A 25,322-nucleotide genomic window follows, 5' to 3' on the forward strand; every position below is an offset into this window, starting at 1 on the left:
GAAGTGGTCAATTTGATTAACTCTTTAGGAGATGGGGAAGTCGTTTGTTATGGTAATCTTATAATCACTGGGAAAGTTTAGAATGTCATGTTTCTACCCAGCAGCAGACAGAACGCACATCTCAAACTTTTGCTGGAGGAAGTAGCTTACCTTTAATTGGGCCTCCACCTAACTTTTTCCCTTCCCTATTATATTTTAAATCTTTTTCTTTCTTTATTGAAATACTGTTTTCATTATTTTCTTGAGAGTTTTGTAAGTTTTGTTCATATTTACACAGTGTACCTTCCAGATCCACTCCTTCCCTACTTGCCTAACTTTGTGTCCTAATTTTATTTAAATCTTATCAAGTCGAATTTATGCTTGCCGTATATTTCTGGATATATGGTTTACATAGCAGTGGCTATAGATTTAGAAAAAAAAACGGGCTCTCCCTTTTCCGGTTGCTCTCCATTGCCAGTAGTTCCTTCGCTACGAGTGGGAGTTTGTGTCTACCTCCTTAAGATTTAGTTTGGCTTGTGTCTCCACTATTCTTGTTCATGCTGTCATAGCCACTGTGAATTAGTGTGTGCAGTTGCGCTGCTATCATCAGAAGACAATGTTTTCTTATAGTCATCTTCTGTTTCTTTTCTGTTATGATCTTTCCACCACCTATTTCAAGAGAATATTTGAGATTAGAGTATGGATGATGGTGATCCAGATTGAGTCCCACCAGTGATGAATAAGTGTTTTCCCTTTCTATACATCAATGCCAGAATTTGTATACCTTGCTTTTTTATCATAGCCATTCTGACTGGGGTAAGATGAAATCTCAAAGGAGTTAATTTGAATTTCCCGGATGGCTAAGGATGTTGAACATTTTTTATATATATAAATAGTATAATATAATAAATATATATTTATATATCATCCACTTGCATATCATCTTTTGAGAACTCTCTGATTAGATCCATGCCCTATTTTATAATTGAATGTTTATTAATTTTTAATTTTTTGAGTTCTTTGTATATTCAAGAAACTAACTTTTTCAGATATGTAGCTGGCACAGATCTTCCCCTGCTTTGTGGGCTGCCTCGTCAAGTTGAATAATGATGTCTTTTGCTATGCACAGTCTTTTTAGTTTTATTGGATCTCACCTATTAATTTTTGTTCTTAATGCCCATGCTACCAGTGCCTTGTTCAGAAATCAGTTCCTGTGCCAGTGGTTTCCAGTGTCTTCCATACTTTCTCCTCTATTATATTTAGGATATTGGATCTTCGGTTGAAGTCCTTCATTCATTTGTAGTTGAGTTTTTTACAGGGTTGAGAGATAAGGATCAGGTTTCCTTCAACTGTGATCAGCAACGTCAATTAAAATGTTTAATAGACACGAAGAGAATGTATGTCCTTGTCTTGTTTCTGATTTGAGTAAGAATATTTTGAATTTTTCTCCATTTCGTATTGTGGTAGCTGTGAGCTTCCTGTATATTGCCTTTATTATGTTGAGATACGGCCCCTGTATTCCTGTTTTCACCAGGACATTTATCATGAGTGACTATTTTCTTTTGGGGGATGTCTTAGGGTTTTGTTGCTGTGAACTGACACCATGACCATGATACTGGAATCTCCAATACACTGGGGTCTTTTGCTGCAACTAGGCTTCACCAATAGACTCCCATAGACTCTCTTCATGGTGCCAAGTCTCAGCTTCTTTGAATGACCTTTTCAGTCCTGAGCCATCAAGTGCAAACTGAGGCTATACCTTCACCAATGGCCTTCCCTGGCCTCTTAGAGTGCCAAACCTCAGTGTTCTCCATGACCTCTTCTTATCTTTAAAACCAATACCACCTGAGTGTTTCTGACACATTACCAAGTCCAGCATAACGTACAACCTTGGATATCTCTGGAACACAGCTTCTTTATGCTCCTAGAAAACACTTCCCAGAAAATCTCACCTCAGTGATGCTGATCTCTTCATAACCAATACTGATTTCTTAGCTTTAGTTAACAAGCATCAATTGTACCAGTAGTCCCTTCTATTTTTGACTCTAAGTCCAGAGCCACATGGCCATGGCTGCCAAGTTTTGCTTGCAGGAGCTGGAGCATGGCCCCATTGTTCTGTTAACACCAGCTCTCTGTTTTCCAACTCCCGCACTGCCTAAGCTTGGCTGCTCTGTAGACTGACCCTTGAACTCAGAGATCTGCATGGTTCAGTCTGCTAAATGATGGAATCAAAGGTGTGTACCAGGCCTGGAATTAAGCTTTTCTCCTACTTGGAAATGTTTCTATACCAGGCTAGCCTTGAACTCATAAATATGCTGGCAACTGTCCTGGAATTAAAAGCGTGTTACCACCATGCTCAGACCTAAGCTTAGCTGGGTGGGATCTTGCCTCAAAGTCACCACTGCCGTAATTTGTTTGTCTCCCCGAACATAGGATTCAGCTCCATTTCACTTGCTGGTGCCCCTTTATTACTTGAACCATAAATTCCATCTGTATTGACCCTTGAGTTATAGAGTTTTGTTATAGATGTATCCATGGGATTGGGTTCCCAACTCTGCATTTAGATTGGTCGTAATTTTTGTAATGGTCTCCAGCTGTTTCAAAGAAATTTTCTTTCTGAGGGGTGAATTTATATATTAACTTACTTATAAAGTTTTGGTGGTCAGTTCTGAAAACCTGCATACAAGTAATACTATACTAACTGAGCAGCTATATATGCATCCAAATATGAATATATGCATAAACATATATGTATGTAATAACCATTAGTAAAAAGAGCTCATGAATTTAAAAGAAAACAAGGAGAAATACATGGAATGGTTTGAAGTGAAAAACAGAAAAGGGGAAATGATGAACTATCAAAAAATAAAAATAAAAAAAATACCTTTTAAAAATACCTTAGTTGTACACCAAAAGTCCTTAAACAAGTAGTAAATCTCTTTGAAAGACTAATTTTTCTCATAATCTTATACATTGTTCTATGATATAGGAATGAGAAAATATTTGTGTAGTATACCTTAAAGTATTATTTACTGCTAAATGTAAGCTCTTAACCCTGTGAAATCAGAAAATATCTGTACAAGCTACACAGAGAAGGAATCAAAAGGGAAGACCAGGATGGGGATAAATTGCTGCCATTGCTGATTTGAGCTTGAGGGGTCACCTTTTATCCTACACTGATACCATACATGTACATGTACACAGCATGAGCCTCCAAAGACATTATATCCACTGCAGCAAGACATCAACATGGTATCTTTTTTCATAGTTTAAAAATTATTTTGGCCTAATTTTTGTGGATTTTTTCCATGAGTTATTGTTCCTTAAGTACTGTGATTCCTTTCAACTAGTACTTTGGTAAGTTTTTCAGGTATGGTGTAGGCTTAATAAGTGGTCAGGTGATACGTGGAAGTGTTCAATCTATGCTTACCAGTATTTTCCTTGAAAAACTAACTTTCTTATGTGTTTCTTTCCCTTTGATTTGTAACCTATGATAGAAATAAAAACACCAGTTTATTTTGTGAATGTAGAAAACATATAAAGTATTTTAATATTATTGCAACTCGTTTTTTATCTGATGTGAACCCTTTTGTTTTGCTTGTTTAGTCAAAGAGGTGACTTTGTGTGGTCTCACAGTTGAAAGGCAGTGAAATCAAACCTTATGAATTCAGTTTCTACATGCTAAATAGGTAGATACAGAGTACAGTGTCTTCCTGCTTTTTCTTCTCAGTGAAATTGTCTAGTAGGTGAAAACTCTTCCTTTTTAGAAGGTCTGGTATCTATGCAGAAACAGCCTGGGTACCAGAGGACACAGACCAAATGCTAACCAAAGGACAGAGACGTTGAGTCTGTTGCTAGTATTTAATTAAGTTGCAAAGCAAATAATTATATAATAAGTATGTTTACTAGACCACAGATTTCTGTTTCTCTAGTGTCTATGAAAACAATGCCTATTACCTTTGTAGTTCAAAAACCATACTTTCTATTCTTTTCAAATGGATGTTTCCTTATGTGCACCACTATTGCTCCTTTGCTTGCAGAGATGTATTTCCTTTGGTTACCGTGAAATAGCACTTCCACATTTCTTTTCTCTGTGGCAGAATGGGTAAATATTTTCTGACCTATAACCTCACTAGAAAATATAATGCCTCTGTCATTTTTATTATGCTTTTTGCTGCACTGTGGGCACATGCAGTAAATCTGAGGCTTACAGCAGAGTTGGAATTATTCTTTGTCACATCTAAACTAATTGGGTTGAGTAGTTCTTACATGGACTGTTCCACTCCACATGGAAATAGTAGGTCATTTATCTTAAATGAATGAATTGTACTACTTAAACCACACTGCTATAATAACCCTCCAAAACCATACTTAAAGAACAGACAGATTGTTCCTGTAGATGCTACAGATTTCATTTATTTTGCATACAAATACCATTTATCTTGTGTGTTAAGTAACACTTATTATGTTGTGTATTACACTTTGATAGATTTTTCAAATGATTTCTACTTTTCTTTAACCAAGTATATTTGTAAATTGTGAGAGAACATTGTGGAATTATGTGTGCCTGTAAAACCTTGATGGATGAATGCTATCTAGCCATGTATTTTAAATGTCTAACTATAATCTTTCTGATGTGAATCATAGTGTCTACCAAATAACAAATGTGTTTTCCCCAAGCACTCTAAAATTTCGAATATCTCCATCCCTGTTTTATTCAGCAGCAATCTGCAACTTATTTTTTTCCCAGAAAATTGAATCTGTTACTGCTTAATATTTCTACCAGTTTAAAAAAAATGTGGTTTATACTGGCATCAGAGCAGTAATTTACATATTTGGGGATAACAAGAAGGCATGCCAGAAAAAAGATCAACATAAAGTGAAATGTAGCAAAGTTGTTTTCCTTCAACAGCAACTCAAAAGGAAGCTAAGAAAAGAGTTGATGAGCATCTAGCCTGAATGTGTCACTTGTTTCTTTAGGTGAAGTGTGACCAGTATTGGCCCAGCAGAGGCACGGAAACTCATGGGCTGGTCCAGGTGACGCTGCTGGATACTGTGGAGCTTGCCACGTACTGTGTCCGGACGTTTGCACTTTATAAGGTTTGCTCTTTGTCTTCGTTCTCTTGCCCTGTTTTTCCTATTATTTAAAGAAACTAAATCCCTCAAGCCTTTTTACTTAAATCTTGGTCCCACTGGCAACAAGGGAGAGTGAGATCATTCTTGAATTTATCATTCAGCCCCCTTTCTCATGGACCAGTGTTTTATCTGTAACTATGAAACAAATCTGTGTTCTGAAGAAAGGTTCCCCAAAATGGAAGAACTGATGCTTTCTGTCAATAGACAAGAGCACTCCAGATGGTTGCAGCCAGATGGCAGAGTGTTTCTCATGTGACAAGCTTACCTGCCTGAGCAAATACTGATCATTTAGGGTTAGCTTAGGGCTTGGGTCTGCAGGTATTGTGTCTTCACAGCCTATACCCTAAAAGGAAAGACTTGAGATAGCATATTTTAGTGGTATTCATCATTAGCTGCTGAGGTTAGAAAGCAACATCTGAGCAAATGTTCCTGTGTCACAGAATGGTTCGAGTGAGAAGAGAGAAGTAAGGCAATTCCAGTTCACCGCCTGGCCTGATCATGGTGTTCCAGAGCACCCCACACCTTTCCTAGCTTTCTTACGAAGAGTCAAAACGTGCAATCCTCCTGATGCAGGGCCAATGGTTGTACACTGCAGGTAAGGACCATTGAGAACATTTGGCATATTTTCAGCCAGAAGGACTGAGGGAGGAAAGAAGCATAAATTAGCCTATGTGGAATGTTCCTCCTTGCAGATTCTTGATTCTGGGAGATGGTAAACACATTCATTCAAATGGCTCTTGCTAATCGAGTCCTGTACTGAGATCAGTAGAAAAGACTGGATAAAAAGTGTGTGTGTGTGTGTGTGTGTGTGTGTGTGTGTGTATGGTGTTAATATATTTATATATATGGTGGTAATATATAATTACATATATATATATATATATATATATATATATATATATGAATGAATCCCCATTACCACCCCACCCCACACACTGCCCATACACTGCTTTCTCTTTGGTGTAAAAATAACTAAATAGATAAATACAAAGTTAAGTGTGTGAGGATAAACAAAACAGAAACGATTTCATTTTAACCTTATAACAAGGGTTAAATTTTATCTTTTTATGGGAAAATGTTCTTTAAAAATGTTTTTAATGAGTTTTTCAGTGGGCTCTTGTGAGCTGAATTAGTATAACATTTTTACTCTGCAGGGAAAAATGGGGAAGAACATAATGCTGCGGTCACTGGAGCTTTCAATGGAAGATGTGTTAATGTAAAGACAGATGCATTTTATCTATTATTAGTGTCAATTAGCATACAAGAAATGCACTATCTTGGTCTTTTATATGAATTTTATAAAAGACATGCAACTTATAAAAAGACTTATTATGTACATCAAAATAAGGAATTTTTCTTGAAATATAAAACTTATACCTTTCCTCAGTTCTGACTGCCATCCTCTATATCATCACGCTGTCTGTATATGTTAATGTTAAGACATTTTAACACTCAACTCATCTCTTCAGGATACCTGATTTCCTCTCAAATGTCCCTCCTAGTAACAAAGTGTTCAAGATGCCTACTTATATTCTGTCCATTCTCTATCACTGGGCATATTCTGTTCTGTGACCTTGCATGAATATGCTCATGCAATTTCACAATAGCTCCATATAATGTGAATACTTCAATATGTCTTCTTGAACAAGGGAAGCAAATAAAATTGTGGAAGTTTATAACAGAAAGACAAGAAAAATACATTATGAACCTACTTATATCATAAATTAATAGCATAATTTAGGTTACATATTATAGGGTAATGTAATAGACCCTCAAAATGGGACCATTGGCAAACAATGCAGAATGAAACCTATATAACTACTGACCTGCCTGTCTACCCAACAAAAGTAATTGCTGAGCAATAGCCTGGGGAGTTCCTGAATGGGATACCATGGCACCTGATAGAAGCCAGTAATAGAACTAACTTGTGTTAGTGACTGACACCTTATAATTTTGAAATTTTTTTCATGCATTACTTTTACTGATATCCTATTATAATAAAGAAGCTGCACTATTTGAGAGGAGCACTAATAGCTAGATGTAATGCTTCATTCAAGCCATGTCTTGTTACCTGGTTCTAGCTGTTTCACACATAGGAGGAGGGCCTCTAAGGACTGGATATCTGTTGCCATTCTCTGCATGATTACAAAACATAAAATTATTTTTATTTGTTTGAGCAAGTGGTTCTGTGTAGTGAAAGCCAAGTCTTAGTCTCTTGCTTGTTATTTTCAGAGAGTATGCTGTGCTTTGCAGTATAAACCATTTTCAAAGCCTCAAGCAGCTAATGTAGCTGGTCACATGGTTGCCCAGTTGACACAAGCTAAACTTGCTTATAAAGATCACATGGGAAGTACACAAAACATTTTCAGATGGAGAAGCCTCAAAAGAGAAATGCTACTTTTATAGGCCTTGTGCCATTAAGAAGCACACCACACACACATAGCACTCACATAAAGAGAGAGAGATGGGAAGAATTATAGATGTAAAATAATGACAAATTAGGGGAAAGTAATTTGGAAGTTTCTATTGAACAATCGTATTGTGATTTGTATTATATTAAAATACCATCTTGGGGCTGGCAAGCCGGTTCTTTGGGGAGACACACTTGCTATCCAAACTGAGTTTAATCCCAAGAACCCACATAAATATAGAAGAAAAGAACTAGACTTCAAGTTTGTCTTCCTAGGTCCACCTGCCTATTATGGCTTATGCACTTCCTTCTTCAAAATATTAATAAATACATTGTTTAGGGAAATGCTACATTTTCCCCCTAAATATTTGCTGCCATTTCTTTAAGTTAATGATATCAGATAATGGGTGGCAAAGTGTTCATGGAAGAGTAATGACAGAGCAATCAGAATGGTACATTTGTGTGAAGGTGCCATGAACCCCAAGTTAACTCCTTTAAATAAAAATTCTCTTTTTAGTTAGATTGACACCCAAGAAAGTTATTTTGAACCCGTCTGAAAGCGCTAAACATTATACAGAAAGACACAGTTATGAAGTCACCAAGTAGAACTGTTCACCATGATCATGTAACAATCACAAAGTATTCTTAAATGCCTAAGGTTATCTTACGATATACTCAGACATGTTTTTCTTTATAGAGAAAAAACAGTGATAACCCAGACTATCTCCAACAAGCATACCAAAGAGAACCAGGGAGAATGGGGAGCAGCCAAAATATTCACCTTCACCAGAGGCTCTATTAGTAATGGGTGGGCTGGAAATAAGGGGAAAAAGCAATCAAGTAAAGAGAAACAAGTTTTAGAAAAGAATTACCATGCTAGGCTATTGAAACAAATTTACAGAGATGATGTTAGCAAGTCGAGAAAGGAGTGAGGATAGGAGGGGAATGGAGAGACAATATGAATGTCTTATGCCCTACCTTCAAGAAGAGGATGACACTAGCAATAGCTGTCCCTTAGGAGTGCCACTGTTGTTAGAGAAAGGCTGCTCGTTACTCACCAGCTTTGTGCTTTGGGGAAATTTTTTTAATTTCTCTTTATCTGTTTCTGTCTTTGTAAATTTGACAACACTGTTCACAGCAGTAAGAACTTGATGATGATGGGATGCCATGTCATGAAGTGATTCAAAAGTGTAAGGCAATGTTAAGTTATCAACATAATACCATGTGTTTGTGCATACATGCACATATAAAACTCTAGGTATTTCAAGAAGAGATGAACTATTAATAAAATGACATCATCTTATAATCAGGTGTTAACCAATGTCCAATGTATCCAAATAGTTAATAGGCTACTTTTCAAATATTTTTAATATTTTCTACCATTGTGATTTCACCAAATTTTTCCTAGTAATAGTGAACATTTTAATGGCCTGAATTAGAGAATATGATTTATAGCATTCAGTCTCTGCTTATGGAAGCTTGGAAAACTTTGGGCTTTCAAAATGATTCTGTTAAGGATATATGCAACTCCATACTGGAGTTTCAAGTGCCTTCAGGATGAAGGCTGAACTTTGTATCTTTACTTTCATGTCCCTGTATAAAGAAAGCTGGTTTCAGGTGGTTATCTGAAATAAAAGTAAGTTTTAAAATTCTGAGCATATTCCTTAGATTTTATCTTCTTGTATAAAAAGGCTATAAGAACTTTATATATTTGGTTCTTTTGTGGTTGTTGGGGTTTTTGTTTTGTTTTTTGTTTTTTGTTTTTGTTTTTGTTTTTTGGAGACAGTGTTTCTCTGTGTAGCCCTGACTGTCCTGAAAGTCACACTGTAGACCAGGCTGGCCTCGAACTCAGAAATCCACTTGCCTCTGTCTCCCAAGTGCTGGGATTAAAGGCGTGTAGCACCACTACCTGGCTATATATTTGGTTCTTGTTACAAATGAATTAAGTTGAGATTAAACTATAATTTCATTGAATCAACTGTAAAATTTTGAGCCATGATACTCTTTAGTTGTATATTTTGATAAGAAGAAAGTATTTTTATAGGATATAAATATATATATGTATGTATTATATATATTTATATATACATATGTATGCAATAACAATATAGATATATGCACACATGCATATGTGTTTGTATGTAAAATGAATAGATAGAAAGGGAGATGGTTCAACACCCACAAATCTGTCTTTTAAATGAAACTGTCTTAAGGTTAATGAAACAAACCTCCCGAAGGCCATGCAGATCTTTAAGATTCTTAATTCAATCCAGATTCTAGATCCAAATGGATAACTCCAAGGCTAGACAAACATTATACAAACAGACCATTAAGCATGGATCTGTTTAAAAGTCAACTGATGAGGAGAACATTTGGTGAAGTGCTTGACTTAGAAGCATGAGGAGTTGTGTTGAGTTCTCATTACCCACATGAATATGTTGGACTTTGAGGCAGAGCTTTCTGGGAGGGCTTGGTAGTGCAAACATGTACTTCCAGAGGGGAGGGTGGAAAGACAGGAGGATCTCTGGGGCTTGCTGACTAGCCAGTCTAGCCTATTTGGTGAGCTTCCAGCTAATGAGAGGCCATGTCTCAAAGGAGGCAAATAGGATTTCTGAGGATGACATTGGAGTTGTCCTAAGGACTCTATACACACATGTGTATATGTATACACCTACATACACATGTGTACCAACACATATGCTTATGAAAGTGTATACATGTGTGTACACATGCATTTAAAAAGAATTTGGTGTTGGAAAGAATTTTTAAAGCTAATCTTCATGTTAGCTTTCAACTCGGCATATAAAAACCAAGTCAAACTACTTAGGCCTTATTTATTGCATAACTGTCTATCCTTAAAGCCAACAGAAGTTTTGCAAATATTGCATATAAAGTACCTTGTGACACAAAGATGCTATTAGTGCTGTAACAATTTGTCTCATATGTTTAAAACTACCAATTCTAGGCTCAATTCTTATTCCTAATGTCCCATTCAAATTTTTCCTCTGGGCAGAGATCATATTTTTGCCAAATGTGATAGTTATGTAATGATTACAATCTGAAAGAAGAGACTAGGATTTTCCATAAACCTGGAAAATTTCTTTTCATTTGTAAAAAGTACTATCATTTCTACATAAGAAGGTAGATGGAATATACAAATTATGTGGGTTTATTTCCTCTCAAACATTTTAAGGTGAAGGGAAGTAATTATACCATGTGGAATTTGGGATCCCAGACCTTGTTCTTAACATACAAACTATTCTGCATAAAACTCACATTTAAATGAAGCAAGCAACAAAATGATGCAAAGCAAAATGTTGAGTCCTCAATATTGATTATACAATTTTATAAGAGATCATAATTGTGCCAAATGACAGCATTAAAAGGAATTGTTTCTTCTCTTCCTCTTCTGCCAATCCCCGCACCTCCTGACACACACAAAGTATAAAAGTCAAAGTGAAGAAAGAATTTGGAGTGAAGTAGTTCTCTAGCTGCCTGGTAAAGTATAAATTCTGTTAGAAAACCACCATAGACATAAAGCCATGAGGCCCATGTTGTAAGAAGCTGACTTCACAGTTGTGCATCAGGTCTATGCCATTACTGTCCCTGCAATAATGACTAAAATTGCCATTTCCACTCCCTGTGCAAGTAGATCAAGGGGCTCACTTTTATGTAGGAATACAATTATCTGAAGATTATTTTTCACTAGTTATTTGATCTGACAGGTTGATATTGTCACTGTCCTTGCTCTGGAGTATGGGGGCGTGCAAATTAAGAATAGGAAAGTGAAAAGATTTGTTGATACTGTGTGCCCAACTGGAAGTGAAGTCTGGAAGAGAAGCCATGTTTTCTCATTTTAAGTTTTCTGCTCTCTCTGGACACCTTTAAGGGTTTTGTGTTTGGCAATAGTAGTTCCTTCCAAGTATTGCTTATATATTCAATAAGAGACTACATATAAATGTATAAATTACTTAGATACTTGCCACACATAAATAAGTAGGTCAGGCATGGTCACAAAGCAGAGACAGGTACATCTTTGGACTTGGAGGCTAGCCTAGATTTTATAGTAAGTTCCAGTTCAGCCAGGGTTACACATTCTCAAAAAAAAAAAAAAAAAAAACAAACAACAGCAACAAAAATATAACTAAATGTTTGCAATTACTGATGTTTTAGAATTATTTTATGAATAGTATCTCCTACTAATAATGTTTATTTTCAGAAAAGTAAGCTAGAGATCTAAGCAATGTGTGAACGGAAACTGTATTTGAAAATATACATCCACTTTCATTGGGAAACACATAACGATTTACAGATATAATAATGATTGTATTATGCTTTAAATTTCACCCAATAGAAGGGGTCATAAATATAAGACCAGGGATCCCAACTCCAACACTATTGACACATTAAATCACAAGGCTGTTGTTAAAGCCTTTCTATACAGGTCAGGCATTCAGCAAATCCTTTGCCTTTCCCAACTAGGTGAGGATAGTACAACTCTCCCGTTTTAACTGTCAAAAGTCTCCTCCAATATTTCCAAATGTCCTCTGCCAGGTAAAATCATCTCTAGCCAAGAGACCACTGCGATATTTATGGTAATGAATACATTCCAAAACCTTTCACTTTTTACAAAATTTCCTTGACAGGCATCCTCCTTCTACGTATTTGGAGAAGTCATTATGAAATCTGCTTTAATAAGTGCCCTTCAGAGCATACTCAGAAGAAGACTCATTGCTTGACTCATCAACAGCACTCTCTACCACACAAAAAAATCCTTGGCACAGGGAAAAAAAAATCAACCCTTAGGGACAAAGATGTCCCACCATTAGTGAATTCAAAGGAACAGGCCACCAGCTCTTTACTGCCAAGAAAGAGTTCCAGAAATATTTTTGCACCATGGCAGAATTGCTGCAATAAATCTTCATACCCCCAAGGTGGCTCCGTTAAGGGCCATGTTCTTTGTAGGTGATAAATGCTAGTCTGTTTTGCCAGGACACTAGTCGCACTGCTTTGTGTTCATGCTTTTTATGACAGCCAGCATTTTGGTAGTTCAAAACAATAAGTCCCAGGAGTATGGTGTGTCGGGCATGGCTTAGAGACTTTCCCTCTTTCACTCTTAAGAGGAAGCCAATGATAACAGACATGATGAATGGAAGGAAAGATAATCATATTGTCAAACCCTACCCTAATCTCTGAGGCTGTTTAAATCTCTCACCTATGATGTGGAGAGAATATATTTCTGGACAGTCCACTGTTTTCAAATGACAGAATTTTATAGTTTTTTTCTGAAATACTTGAACATTTTTCATTTATATACTCCAGAACATCCCTGTAAGAGGTTGGGGTAGTCTTTTTCTCTCTTTTTTCCTACTTCCTTGGTATCATTCCCCCTTCTTTTATATGTCCTTTGGTCCATCAGGAAAAAGTCAATACTTAAGTCTGTTCTCAGTGCACGTCGATATTCATGGAGTCCATGGTGTTTAGCATCAAAGCATAGAGATAAGCTAGTTAGGGTTAATGAGCTAGGCTGACATCAACTGAGTCTCTCCATCATGAAGATTAGAACTAAACAACTTGCTCAGAGTCCTTTTAACTTCTGAAAGGATATCTTGGGAAATACAGTCGTTTTGAGAAACTTTTGTTTACTATTCTTTTGTTTGGGTTTGGGCTGGTTTTGAATATTGAATTATATTTTCAAAATTAGAACCATACTTTTGTTTCTGGTACAGCTATGTGCCTTAGGACTTGGCAACCTTTCTGAAACGAAAGGCATCCTTATCTGTTAAACACTGCTGCCTGCAGATACCAACCCAAAGCTGGAGGCTGACAACTCCAGCATGGGTCTCCCTGCTCGGCAACCTGCTTTGGTATGATGCACAGGCTTTCTGCTCCTCCTGCCTGAGCTCACTCTCCTTCCTAGTCAGCTGGCACATCTGAAGGCTGGGTGGCCCTGCCTTTCATTTTTGTAATGAAGGCATCAGCAATGTAGGGACCCGTGGCCAAGGCTCCCACTATGATCCTTTGTTCAGGCACGTTAGATTCTGGCCAGATTCAAACAGCAGAGAAACAACCCTAGCTCTGCAGGAGAAGCAGTTTGCAATTAAGTCAACTCTACCCTTAAGTCCTAAACTGTTAACCTTTATCCACTGAGCTCCCAGGGCCCTTCTCTTTACTTTGGTAACATGACTTTCCTTCATTGTTTCCTTCATTGTTAGATGGGGCGAACAGCATCATAAGCCTACTCCAGAATACAAGGTTCATTTGTTGGCATGGGGCATGGTAAAAAAGAAAAACAACACAAAAACCTCCATTTACTTTGTTTCCTATCTATTTTTCCAGCTATGTCACCTTGTGGGCAGGAGGAAAAAAATGCACAAACTTGTCCTCTCTCAGCCCATTTCAAAAAGTTTTCCTATATATCCTTTTTTAATTCAGAATTTACCAGTCCAATGAGCTTCTTCAAAAAAAAAAAAAAAAGTACTTACAAGTATGATTATCCACACTGAATCTAACATATCAATCTCCTACATGCTCTTAATGGTTTTAAGTTTTGGGGAAGGGGACTGTTTGTTTGTTTGTTTGTTGTAACTTATAGAAATCCAAAACAAAATGAAGCCCAGCAGATCTGACAGCTTACCCATAGACTGTCGGGCAAGTATTTAAAACTACTAGGCCACTGTGTTTCCCAGTGCATTAAGGTCTTTTACCTTTTTTTCTAGATTAATTTGATTAAAGAGTCCCTTGACTTCTTTCTAGATGCATTAAGAAAATAGCCAGAGAACATAATAGGTAATGAAAGCTGTTGTGATGGGTTACGCTAAGATGGTTGAAGTGTATAATTTCAATGCATTTAAGCCAATTAAGTATCCCAGATCTTCAAGTCCATGACTAATGGAAAGAAGAACTGCTGGGTGGCCATAGTCTGATGCATCAGGCACCTGGGTGGTCAGGGCACCTGGTTGTCTGGCTGGCTAAGGAAGGAAACATGGTACCAGAAGAAGATGGAAAGGATGTGACAGACAAATGCATCCTGCTTTGTAATCATCCCTAAGGCCATGATTATGGAAACTACTCCAGGCCATTCAATATGATTGTAGATGCTATCTTGGCAGCCCTTCTTTGATGTGCAGTGGCTGCCCTGTATATCTGCCACTCCCACTGGAGTGCTAATGTAGTTGTGCCATGGCCTGATCACAAGCTTTTAGTGTCCATATGCCTGGGAGGCTCATTAACCACAATTTCCTCATCCTAGGATCCAGCCAAGTGCAACAGATGCTGTTGTTACCTCCTCTATTGAATAAAGTTGGGAGGGAAGAGAGAAGGAAATTTGTCAATAGTATCTCCCATTGGAACCAAAATAAGCAGCATGTGTATGTGGTATATTATCCAATAGGACACCATGTGCCAAATCCTCATTTTGTGTTACACAAAAACAGATAAGAATCAGCCCCTGTATTTTTAATATTAGCAAATGAGGGGTTTTTCCCAATTTTATTGTAGATATGTTACAGTATAGGCATTTAGGCATCGTGGTTTGGATTTCTGTTATTTCTTGTTCTTGAAAATTCTTTGATTCTGAACATGTCACCTTCTGGAGTCACTTTTATTTGCTTCACGTACTTATACTACTGAATCTAGCTGTGTGAAACCCCAAAGGTATTCACTGAAATAAACAAATGTTTAGCAAGTATTTTTAAGTCCTTTGCCTTAATAAGTAGCATTAACAAGGTAGCAGTATGTTGACAAAGTACAGTCCCAGCATGGAATTCTGACACTAATGAAATGACTTCAAAGTCAATAGAGACGCCTTTAGAAGTCGAGAACCCGGAGAATGTAAGTAGGCTCTATACTGAAGACCAACAAACTGAAGATAAATTAAGCAAATAAAATGCTTTTTTGGGGGACACAGAAGCTGACTGGGTGAGGGGTGTCTCATCACTACTAAATGACTGGTCCTCCCTGTGCCTGTCAGGTCCCTCCCAACTTTATTCAATAGAGGAGGTAACAGCAGCATCTGTTGCACTTGGCTGGATCCTAGGATGAGGAAATTGTCGCTAATGAGCCTCCCAGGCATATGGACACTAAAAGCTCATGGTCGGGCCATGGCACAACTGCGTGTAATTCCTCATGTCCCCTTGCCTTTTTTCTTCTCAGCCTGGTTGAGTGCATTGTGAACTTGCCTTCCAGGGCTGGAGCAGAGAATCAGTAGCCTCTCACTCCCCACTCTCCTACCCTACCAAGGCAAGTTCCTTTGTCACATCAGGAAATGTCTTAAACTGCTGAAGGAAAGAGCTTTTCCTCTCCTGTGGGACTCTTGCCTGACTGGGCACCTGGTTGATTTTTTTTCCATTCAGACTTGGACTCCCCAACACTCTGTGAGAGATGTGAGGAAGAAAGTGGTGCAGTCTAGACCATCTCATTTTATTTGTTACTCGGTTTTGCCGTGCTGTGCATCCAAGCCAGGGTCGCATCCATGTAAGGCCAGCACTCTGCCTTGTCTTGATGACTCAGTTAAATCCCTGTAACTCTCTGTAATTTTGTGGTTTTCTAATCATAAAGAACAGGGGTAAGGGGCCAAACTCATTTATACTCCCAAGGGAAAACTTGTTTTAAGATTTAGCCCATCTCTTATATAAATACCAGTTGGTGTGTTTTCAAATTACATAATCTTCTTATAATCAAGTTCAGGCTGAATAATTCTGAGTATAAGGGATGAATATACATAACACACGGAGCCTTGATTGGTTATAGTTGTTGTGTCTAAATTTCACCAAGAGTCAGGAATGTCTAAAGTATAACTATATCTCCACATGTAAGCTGACTCACATGATCCGGAACCCTAATGAAAATCACATTCTTCCATGAGAAGTTCATGTCCTTAGGGAAACAGAGCATTTGCCAGTGACATCTTCCCAACAAGGAAATCTGAATAAAATATATTAATTTAATTTATTTTCAACTTTGACAATCAGGATGGTTATGAACTTTCATTTTATGGAAGCCTTGAATAAGAAATTTTTGTTTTGTTGAAGAAACAGCTACAACCTGCCCTTTGAATCCCTAGGTGATCAGTTATTTCACCCATCTTAAAATCTTACCTTCTCAATCTTCACCTAACTCTAGTTCTAATCAATTGAGCAGGGAATCTTGCTCAGCCTAGAGCCACAATCACTCCTTTTGTCTGAAAACTCATACCCAATAATGTTATAATCCACAAACATTTTTTATAACCCATGTTTAACATTTCATCCCTCTTTTGTGTGTCTGAAAATGATTGACCTGGTTTCAGACTATTTTCTCTTATGTGCTACAGCCTGAAATACACTTGTTATCTTGGTGCAATTAAACTCAAACTTATTGGTTTGTAAAGTACAATAGTAAAGCTCCCAGCTTAGCAAAACCTTTCCAGAATTCAGTAAGAAGCTCCAAAGATGCACTTCAGCTATAAGCCATGGATGTCGGGTACATTCATTCTTATGTTTGTATTTCCTGAAGGCTTAGAATAAACATGTATAAAAATCTAAGGTGATGATTGTACATGGAAATCATTTTCAGAATAAATCCCCATGGCATACAAATGTAGAAATGCCTGCCAAGTTCCACGGTATCGTGATATATTCTCTAAGGTTTCTGCCTGCCTCTGCACAGGGAGCTGCAGCAAGTAGCACTATGGAATTATCACCTACTCAATAGGTCCAGGTAAAACCTCACCACTTTTCGCTTTGGCCATGATACAAGAAGTCCCAGCCTGTCTGAGCCACTAGTCAATGCAACTATATGTTCATTAGTATCTCTTTCCTGGTGGAGACCCTACATTTAGAGAGAAATGTTTCTCTAAACTACTCTAGTATGGACATTTTCAAGTGTATTTCAATTTCAAAATTGAGAGACTATGAGTCCCCAAGCATGTATTACCCAGCTTCAATTATCAACATTTCCTACAGTGCTTGCTAAATGGCAATTCATTTTATATTTTTTAAAGAAGCTCATTACATAATTGCCGTTCAACATTTGGGTTTTTAATATCCTGAACAGCCTTATCTTGGGTGAGTGCCCTCTTTCCATGTCCATGTTTAGGATAAATTAGACCACGAGTTACCAATTTATCAACTTCAGGTGGGATGCTTCTAAGTTAGATCTTCTATACTTCTGTAATCTGATACTTATACTACTTTTGTAAGTTGAAGCCTAAATATATAAGTTTTAAAATAATCTCACTGTATTGAAACCACCTCCATCTTTGGAGAGCTTATACTTAAAACTGTCCTTGGCAACACTTAGCTTGCACACACAATTTTTTTTCCTTAAATTCAGCACTTTTATTTTTAAGTTAACTGTTAAATTTATGTGGTCAGTTATGGAAGCTCCCACCATTCCCTGTTATCTAACATCCTATATTTTGCACTACCCTGCTAAAATTTCTGCTTTTAATCTTTGAAAGAAAAGCTGTGTCAGGAGTGGCTTGCTATCAGATTTGGAAAAAGGAAAGACAAAAGGTGTTAAATTTTCAAATCCAAATGTTGACCATTTCTCATCCTCTCATTAGCATATATAATCCGAGCATTAATTTTTATACCTTTTCTGGCTTTTGCAAGAAGTGAGAGGAAAACTCATGGAGAAATACAAAACAAAACAAAACAAAACAACAAAAACCACCACACCAAAAAATATATATAAGAAAACAACTCACTCCAGCATTTAGGACACTTCATCAATATATGTACACATTCTGAGTTCTTAATAAAGGTGACTGAATGCATGCAATTTCTGTAGTCGAATAGATATATGTAAAATAAGTGATTTCTTTACAGTAAGATTTCTGGCTTCTATAAAATACTGGTTTATGTTATGAACCCCCAAGAATGCCATTCTGATATGTAGTCAATCATGAAACAATATTTTCATCATTGGAATTTTTTTGGCTTATATCCAATAAGACCATAGGAACTAGACAGTGTAATTGGAAAAAAATCAGTTGGTGATTTCTAATTAAGTCTCTATGTCAGTATGATCAGTGTTTATTAAAATTAACGTGTATGGAGTTTTAAGCTTTATAGTTGGGCATATTGTGTGGCATGCCCTCCAAAGGAAAAAGACTAGCAGAGGTAATTATAAGAATTCTTGCTTCATGAACCACATGTGGGTCAGATAGAGATAACCCAGATTAAAGCAAATCACCCTTTAAAATGTATATAGTTAACAGTAACTTCAAATATATAATTACATAATACATATATTAGATTTATCATATTTTAAATGTACAACTGAAAGGTTGTGAGAAGTATAAGTTATAAGCAACCATAAGCTTAGTACATTTGAAGCAACTTAAGTTTAGAATCCTTCTACGGCTTTATCAATATTTTTGCACTTTTTCCAGTCTTTTCACCTTCACCTAATTTAACAATACTTTCTGCAGGGAATGATAGGCTACATATTAATATATTGCAAAGCATTTGACTTAGCTTTTAAGGGAACAAAATCACTTTGCTTCATATCTATGGCTTATCTGGTCATTAAATAGTTCAACTGTGTAATTAAAGTATCTGATTCCTATGAAATAAGCACTTTCATAGTACAAAAGAGGACACTCTAAGAGAGTGACTTTATGCCTTGAGCTGTAGTATAGGAAGCCAAAGGGCCTAGAGGAAAGGGAATGATTGGGTTAGTTATTAAACTATATATATGAGATTCATTGCAGTATATGAATAGAGAACCTTAGGCACATGGAAATGAATGAAGGGCTAAGCAAACAGTAAACACTTCATGAGCATAGTCAGAACTTAACCCAAGCAGATCTTTGCTTCTATTCCAGTCTTGATCAGTTCACCTTTTCTTCTTTTCATTGTTTCCCAATTTACAGGAAGTTCTAGTTTCACAACAAATGACTGTCTCTTGACATATCAGGGCCAGGTACAGTTTGCAGAACATGAGTTGTCAGAGTTAATGATTCTGTAGATTAGGCTAGAACCTAAAATACTGCATTTTGAGCAAATTTCCCAAAAGATGCTAGTCTCAGGGTGCATGGTTAGAAATATTGCATGAGATCAAGTTCCCCTCTGAATACAAAGTCTCCTTCAAGTTTAGGTTATATTTCTTCCTTTGGGATGATATAATCCATTAAATAAAGTAGACATTAAATGTCATTAATATGAACCATGCAATGATAGAAATATAGATCAACTCAGCCTTTGGGTCAACTAAATTTAAGAAACTAAACTCTTTAGTCTCCAGTCTTTGGGCAAAGGAGAGTCAGAAGATGAGCATTTATCAAGGATCTGTTGTGTGAAGATCATTTTGCCATAGTGCCCTTCTATACCAAGCTTAAGCAATGTGTCTCCATTCCTTGGGGAGAAAGCAGAATGAAGGAAGTCAAATAGGTGGTGTGCCATTGCATGGCTTGCAGGAGGAAGACACAGATCATGAGTGTGAAGTCCATTCTCTAGAAAGATAAAAATCTGCCATGTTAACTCTCAGTAAATGGGCATGCCATATTAGGGACTGTTTGACCTTCTATGTGTATATATAAACAAAATGGCACCACCCTCTTAGTCAATCTCCTTGCTATATTTAAACCCTTCCAACTATTAAAAAGTGAGTCATCAAGAGAAGGGATGTTTCAGTTCATAATGAACTTCTGTGGAGAGGCCTGAGGTGGGGTCCTAGAAGCCATGTAAAAAACTAGATGTGGTGAAATAATGTTTGTAATCCCAGAATCAGAGGACGTGGAAACAGTTGGATCTCTGAAGCTCTCTGGCCAGCCTGTCTGGACTCTCTGTAAATTCCTCATGTATTTTAATTTCATAGGCAAAACCTAAATTTTTCCCCTTAAGTGTCACTTACAACCGTTAAAGTTCTATAATTGAGAGTACATATGATAAATATTAATATAGTAGGGTCATAATCCATCACAATTTCAGGAGCTAAGCCATGCTAGAATTTTAAAAGATATAGGCATGTATGCATCATTTTATTTTTAAGCAGTATGTAATAACCAAATAAAATTGTTTTGGTTTCTATTTAGAACAGAGAAGGAGCTATAGGCCATTACCCAAATTTGTTGGTATCAATCCACTTAGGATACTTTATATTCATTGTGTTAAGCTTTGCAAATGAAGAGTTTGGGGTTCGCATTCTAATTAGCATCATATCTGATGTCAGTGCCAGTGTATGTTGGCATTTTGTATCCCTTTACACACACACACACACACACTTTGTGTATAGGCAATAAGCAGTAAGTATTCTGTGATTGCCAGTATCTGAAATAGATCTGTCTGTGAAGAGAAGTTATTTATGTCCTCAGAGATAAAAGCACCATATAGTGTTTCTGGTATTGAGGAAAAATACATTTTTCTTAATGGATTCCCTACTAAGGAGTGCTTGTTCCTGTTTAGTCAGTACGTCTCCTCCATGCCCAGTGGTATGTGGAGGGAGAAATGTAGAGAAGGAAAGGAGCTGAGAATCAGTGAACCATTGTTTTTCTCCAGTGCAGTGTGTTTGCTGTTTATAATTTATGATATTTACAGCACCATAGTTTACTTATATAAGATGGGTTCCAGTCCACTAACAGAGGCAGTGTCAAGTTCCCCAAATTGGCATAGACGCTATCGCCAATGCTAGAGAAAGCACTGGATAGAGTAGAATGAACATTGCCAAGCTGTTCACACCTCTCTTGAGGAGCTTCTTAAATGAGATTCACTTTGAAGAGTCTCCTACAAGGCAAATGCTCACTTTCGAAAATACTGTATTCTTTCCAATAAAGTTATGGAAAACAGCCCATCTCCAGCAGTGATAAAGGGCAAGGAAAAGAACTGGTGAATTTTCAGAAATTCTACCCGCCAGGGAAAGACTCTTGGAGAAAATGGTCCTGTCACATGTTAGAAAATGCCACCGTTGTGTCAATTATGGAAGACATTTCAGATGCTACATAGCATATCATTTATGTCAGAGATGTCATTGAGTTAATCTATCAATAGAATAAATGCCCTGCCGATTACTCAAATATAGTAATTTATAAGTTGTTCTAATAAAAGGACAATTTTTCGGATGCTGTCACTCATCATTGATATATTTCAGTGCTTGTGAATATTTCCATGTAATTATGTTTAATGCTCTAAGCTATGAGTGCTGTAATTTCCTGTGACCTGTTACAGCTAGATGCATTACTTGATCAGGGCTCTCAATTTAGCATTTTGTGCACACATATTTAGTTAATTGGTAATTTTTTTCCTGCCTGTGTTTATGTGAAATATACTCTATAAGGGAAGGAAATCAGCCTACATGCAGCTGAGACTGGTAGAGAGCAATTAGGTTCTATCAGAACAAACAGCTGTCAATAATGACTTCAGAATAAAATTACCAGCAAAGAAAAGAACCCAGACATCTGCAAGATATGTAGAAATATTTTTATATCCTATTAGCTGAGATCTGGACAGGTCTATCTCTGAGTTTCACCAGCTGTACCTGCTATTTTGTTTTAAATTACTCTCAGACTAAGAGAACACTGAAACTCATTGCATAAACTCAATAGCACTAAAAAAAAATGTTGGCTTCCTTTGAACAGTGTGTATTTTGATTTCATGTAATCAGCATGAAGACTTTCTATTTCAAACTATTTTGCTGTTGCTCCCGGCCATAATATGAGACTTAAAAATAGTCCTGTTATCTTTGTTTTGTGTCTTTCCAGTCTGAATTCTATTGCTTGGCTATTTTTCTTTCTGTGTTTGGAAAAAAATATGTTTGGGTCTCATTACACGGTTTCTGATTTGCTTGCCTCTAAGGTTGTTTCTGGCAAAGGAAACTTGCAAGGTGGGCTTCTGGCATTGGAGTTCGGTTACAAAATAAGTCTATGTATTTGCAGGCATCTGGAGATAGTAACATAGTTGATGTTTAGACAAAAGCAATTTATTGTTATAAAGCCAGTTTTTCCAGTGTCTTACCTACTGACATTCTAAGTTCACTAAAGAAAAAAATGTATATAAATAAGAAATAAAGTTCTTTTGTTCCATTTTTTTTAACTATTTACAAATAAAACATTTAACTATTTACAAATAATCATTAGTAAATTTGATGCATCTGTTTAATTCCATATTCCAAAAGAATGTTAGGTATCCTTGCTTCCTAAATGTAGCTGTGGAGTGCAGCTTCAGCATCACTTTGGACCTTGTGAGAAACGGTTCACCTTGAGTTCAGCTCAAAACCACTGGATCAGAAGTTCAGATGCAGAGCCTCAGAATCTGTTCTTGTTTGGTTTGGTTTGTGGGTTGCTTTAAGAGTCTCTCTACATAGTGCTCTGGCTGAAACGTACTATTTTGACCAGGCTTTGCAAACTCACAGAGGTCCCATAGCTTCTGTACCCTGAGTGCTGGGATTAAAGATGTATGCCACCACACACAGCAGAAGCTGTATTTTTTTTTAACATTACTTCTCAGTGTGCACAGGCATCTTGAATAAATAGTGAACAAATACAAGGTGGTACGTTCCATAGCAACCGATATGTAGAGGAATCTCTCCTTCCATATTTATTGAACTGAGTTAGAGAACAAGAACTTTCACCTCTTTGGTATCACAATTTCTTGACAGTTTTCTGTATTCTATTATTACTCTGATTATCTTGCCTATTCTCATCTGTAAAACAGTATGCTATTCTAAATACAGTAACACTAGTTTTTATTAAATAGTTATCATATAGTCATCATATATGCATGTTATGATAAGTGAAGGCATCCAAAGACCACGATGTTCTAAAGGACATATAATTGTCATAATCACAGTGAACTAATTTATAACCTAGTAGATAAAATTTGGAAAGTAATTTTAAGAAACACATAATTTGTGTCTTTTTGAGAAGTTAAATTGGAAGAGAAAGCCATCATTTATAAATAAAAGCCAATTATTGCTATAGTATTTTGCTTTCACACCACCAATGTTCTTGTAATCTATAGGCCTTAGGCTTGACTAGAATTCTAATGAAAACCAGTGCCTGCTCTCAACAAGTTTCCATTGACAAGGACCATGATCCCTGACAGACTTTTCATCTCTCTAAGAATACTTATGCCATCTTGATCTATTCTCTTTTCCTTGTGTTAAATGTCAGTTCCATTTCCTTGGATGGAGAGATGAGATGAGAATACATGGCTTGGGCTGAGCCCAGAGTTTTTCTTTCTCTGTTCTAACTCTAGGCGTAGGCCTGGAAGCTTGTAACCTCGATATATTCTAATCTCCAAGATGACTTCTCTTGGATTCTCACTGAATTTCTCTGCTAGACCTCATACTAACTTTGGCAAAATGTTCTAATCTTCTCCTTCTCAGTCTCCGTCCAATTCTGTCTTCACCTGTGTTTAGCTTGTTCTCTTTGTAACCTATTTTTGTAAAATTGTTCTGGTCAAACTGTCAAAAATACATCACCCACCACAGACCATATTACTTTGTTGTTTGTTTGTTTGTTTGTTTTTGGGGGCTTTGTTGTTGTTTTTAATTTTTCCTCTCTTGTGGCTCTTAATTAGCCTCTCTTTTTCCGCTATTTCCTTGTGAGTAGGATGTACAATATCTCTGACTCATTCTGTCAAATCTATCTCTGATTCATCACTTTGTCTGCTCCTCAATTAGAAGTTACTGTCAAACATGATTGCTTCCTTTTACAAACTAGCTGTGCGTTTATTGTTAAGAATTAAAGGTGTGTACTAAGGTCATGTTTGGATTCCAGCCAAATCCTATTGTAATTCAGGGCATGTCTGAATTCCAGCCACGTCATATTTTTGAATCTCATCCTTTGCCACAGCAGCCATATTGCTGGATTAAAATTCCTCTAAACCCTTGCTAGAATATTTAGGCAGACACACTTAAGAGTCATGATGCAGGGTGACTTAAGAAAACTCTGAGTACACAGAGTTAAGTCAGGATCTAGTCAGCCAGCACGAAGGAGGTGGTAGAAATACAAAATATTCCTGAATCTGTTTTTATAGTGCCCTAAATGCCATATGCATGACTATGACACTAAGAAATTAAGCTTAGTGTAGATTTTAACTGAGTAAAAGAAGAGATTTAAAACAGAAGCCTCATCAGAATTACTTCAGAGTTTTATTAGGATGGTCACCAGATTACTGCTGTAAAACTGCTCATAAAACCCAATATCTTCCCATAGATATATTTTGAAATAAACTCGCAGTTCATAAATGCCATTCTTAATAGCTGAAATTTAACATCCAATCAAATTACAAGCTGATAGATGTACAAAATGCTTGCAGTAATTTTCAGCTATATTTTACTGTATTCTCATCCAACTCACTGATCTCTGAGGTTTCCAAATTCTGCTGTCCTTTGCCAGACCAGTGATGTGTCAGCTGAGGGTCAGCATCAAAACTCCAGTAAATTAGCCAGAAAGCCAACTCTTAAGCGCATCTCCAGAATGGTTTTAGTGCAAAATGGTCCCCTTATGCCTCTTAACATTTCTCTTTTTGCACATTACTACTGTATCACATCATGGGACATTAAGCATATTTCAACTCATGGGACTAACTCAATAATGTTTTTAGAAATTGAAAACAAATCTTTTAACTGGATGAGTGATGATATTAAAGTAATAACAATTTCCTGGTAGGCATGCTTGTTTAATGGATTGCATAGTCTTTCCATGTGTAAACAGTGCAGTGGCTTTCACTAATGAAAATTGTTTGGTTTTAAGAACTAAAGTTTAACAATCATTGGATTTGCTAGAGAAGTCACAAGAAATCTAGAGTTCGTGTTCTGATTCTCATTAATGGCATCATTGTTTAACAAGAAGATAACTTAGAAAAGCTGA

General features: G+C 36.8%; 1 protein-coding gene across 33 annotated transcripts in view; it reads left to right on the plus strand.

The window, feature by feature from the left end:
• Nucleotides 1–25,322, plus strand: part of Ptprd (protein tyrosine phosphatase receptor type D) — a 1,324,101-nt gene that overhangs the window by 1,277,874 nt on the left and 20,905 nt on the right. For all 33 annotated transcript variants that reach the window (XM_076934732.1, XM_076934730.1, XM_076934744.1 and 30 more), the window contains 2 exons: nucleotides 4,960–5,079; nucleotides 5,556–5,710. In XM_076934732.1, the coding sequence (XP_076790847.1) occupies nucleotides 4,960–5,079; nucleotides 5,556–5,710 (275 nt within the window). The remainder of the gene's footprint in view (nucleotides 1–4,959; nucleotides 5,080–5,555; nucleotides 5,711–25,322) is intronic.

This window comes from Arvicanthis niloticus, chromosome 5, assembly GCF_011762505.2.
Source record: "Arvicanthis niloticus isolate mArvNil1 chromosome 5, mArvNil1.pat.X, whole genome shotgun sequence".
In the NCBI taxonomy this organism is placed as follows: Eukaryota; Metazoa; Chordata; class Mammalia; order Rodentia; family Muridae; genus Arvicanthis; species Arvicanthis niloticus.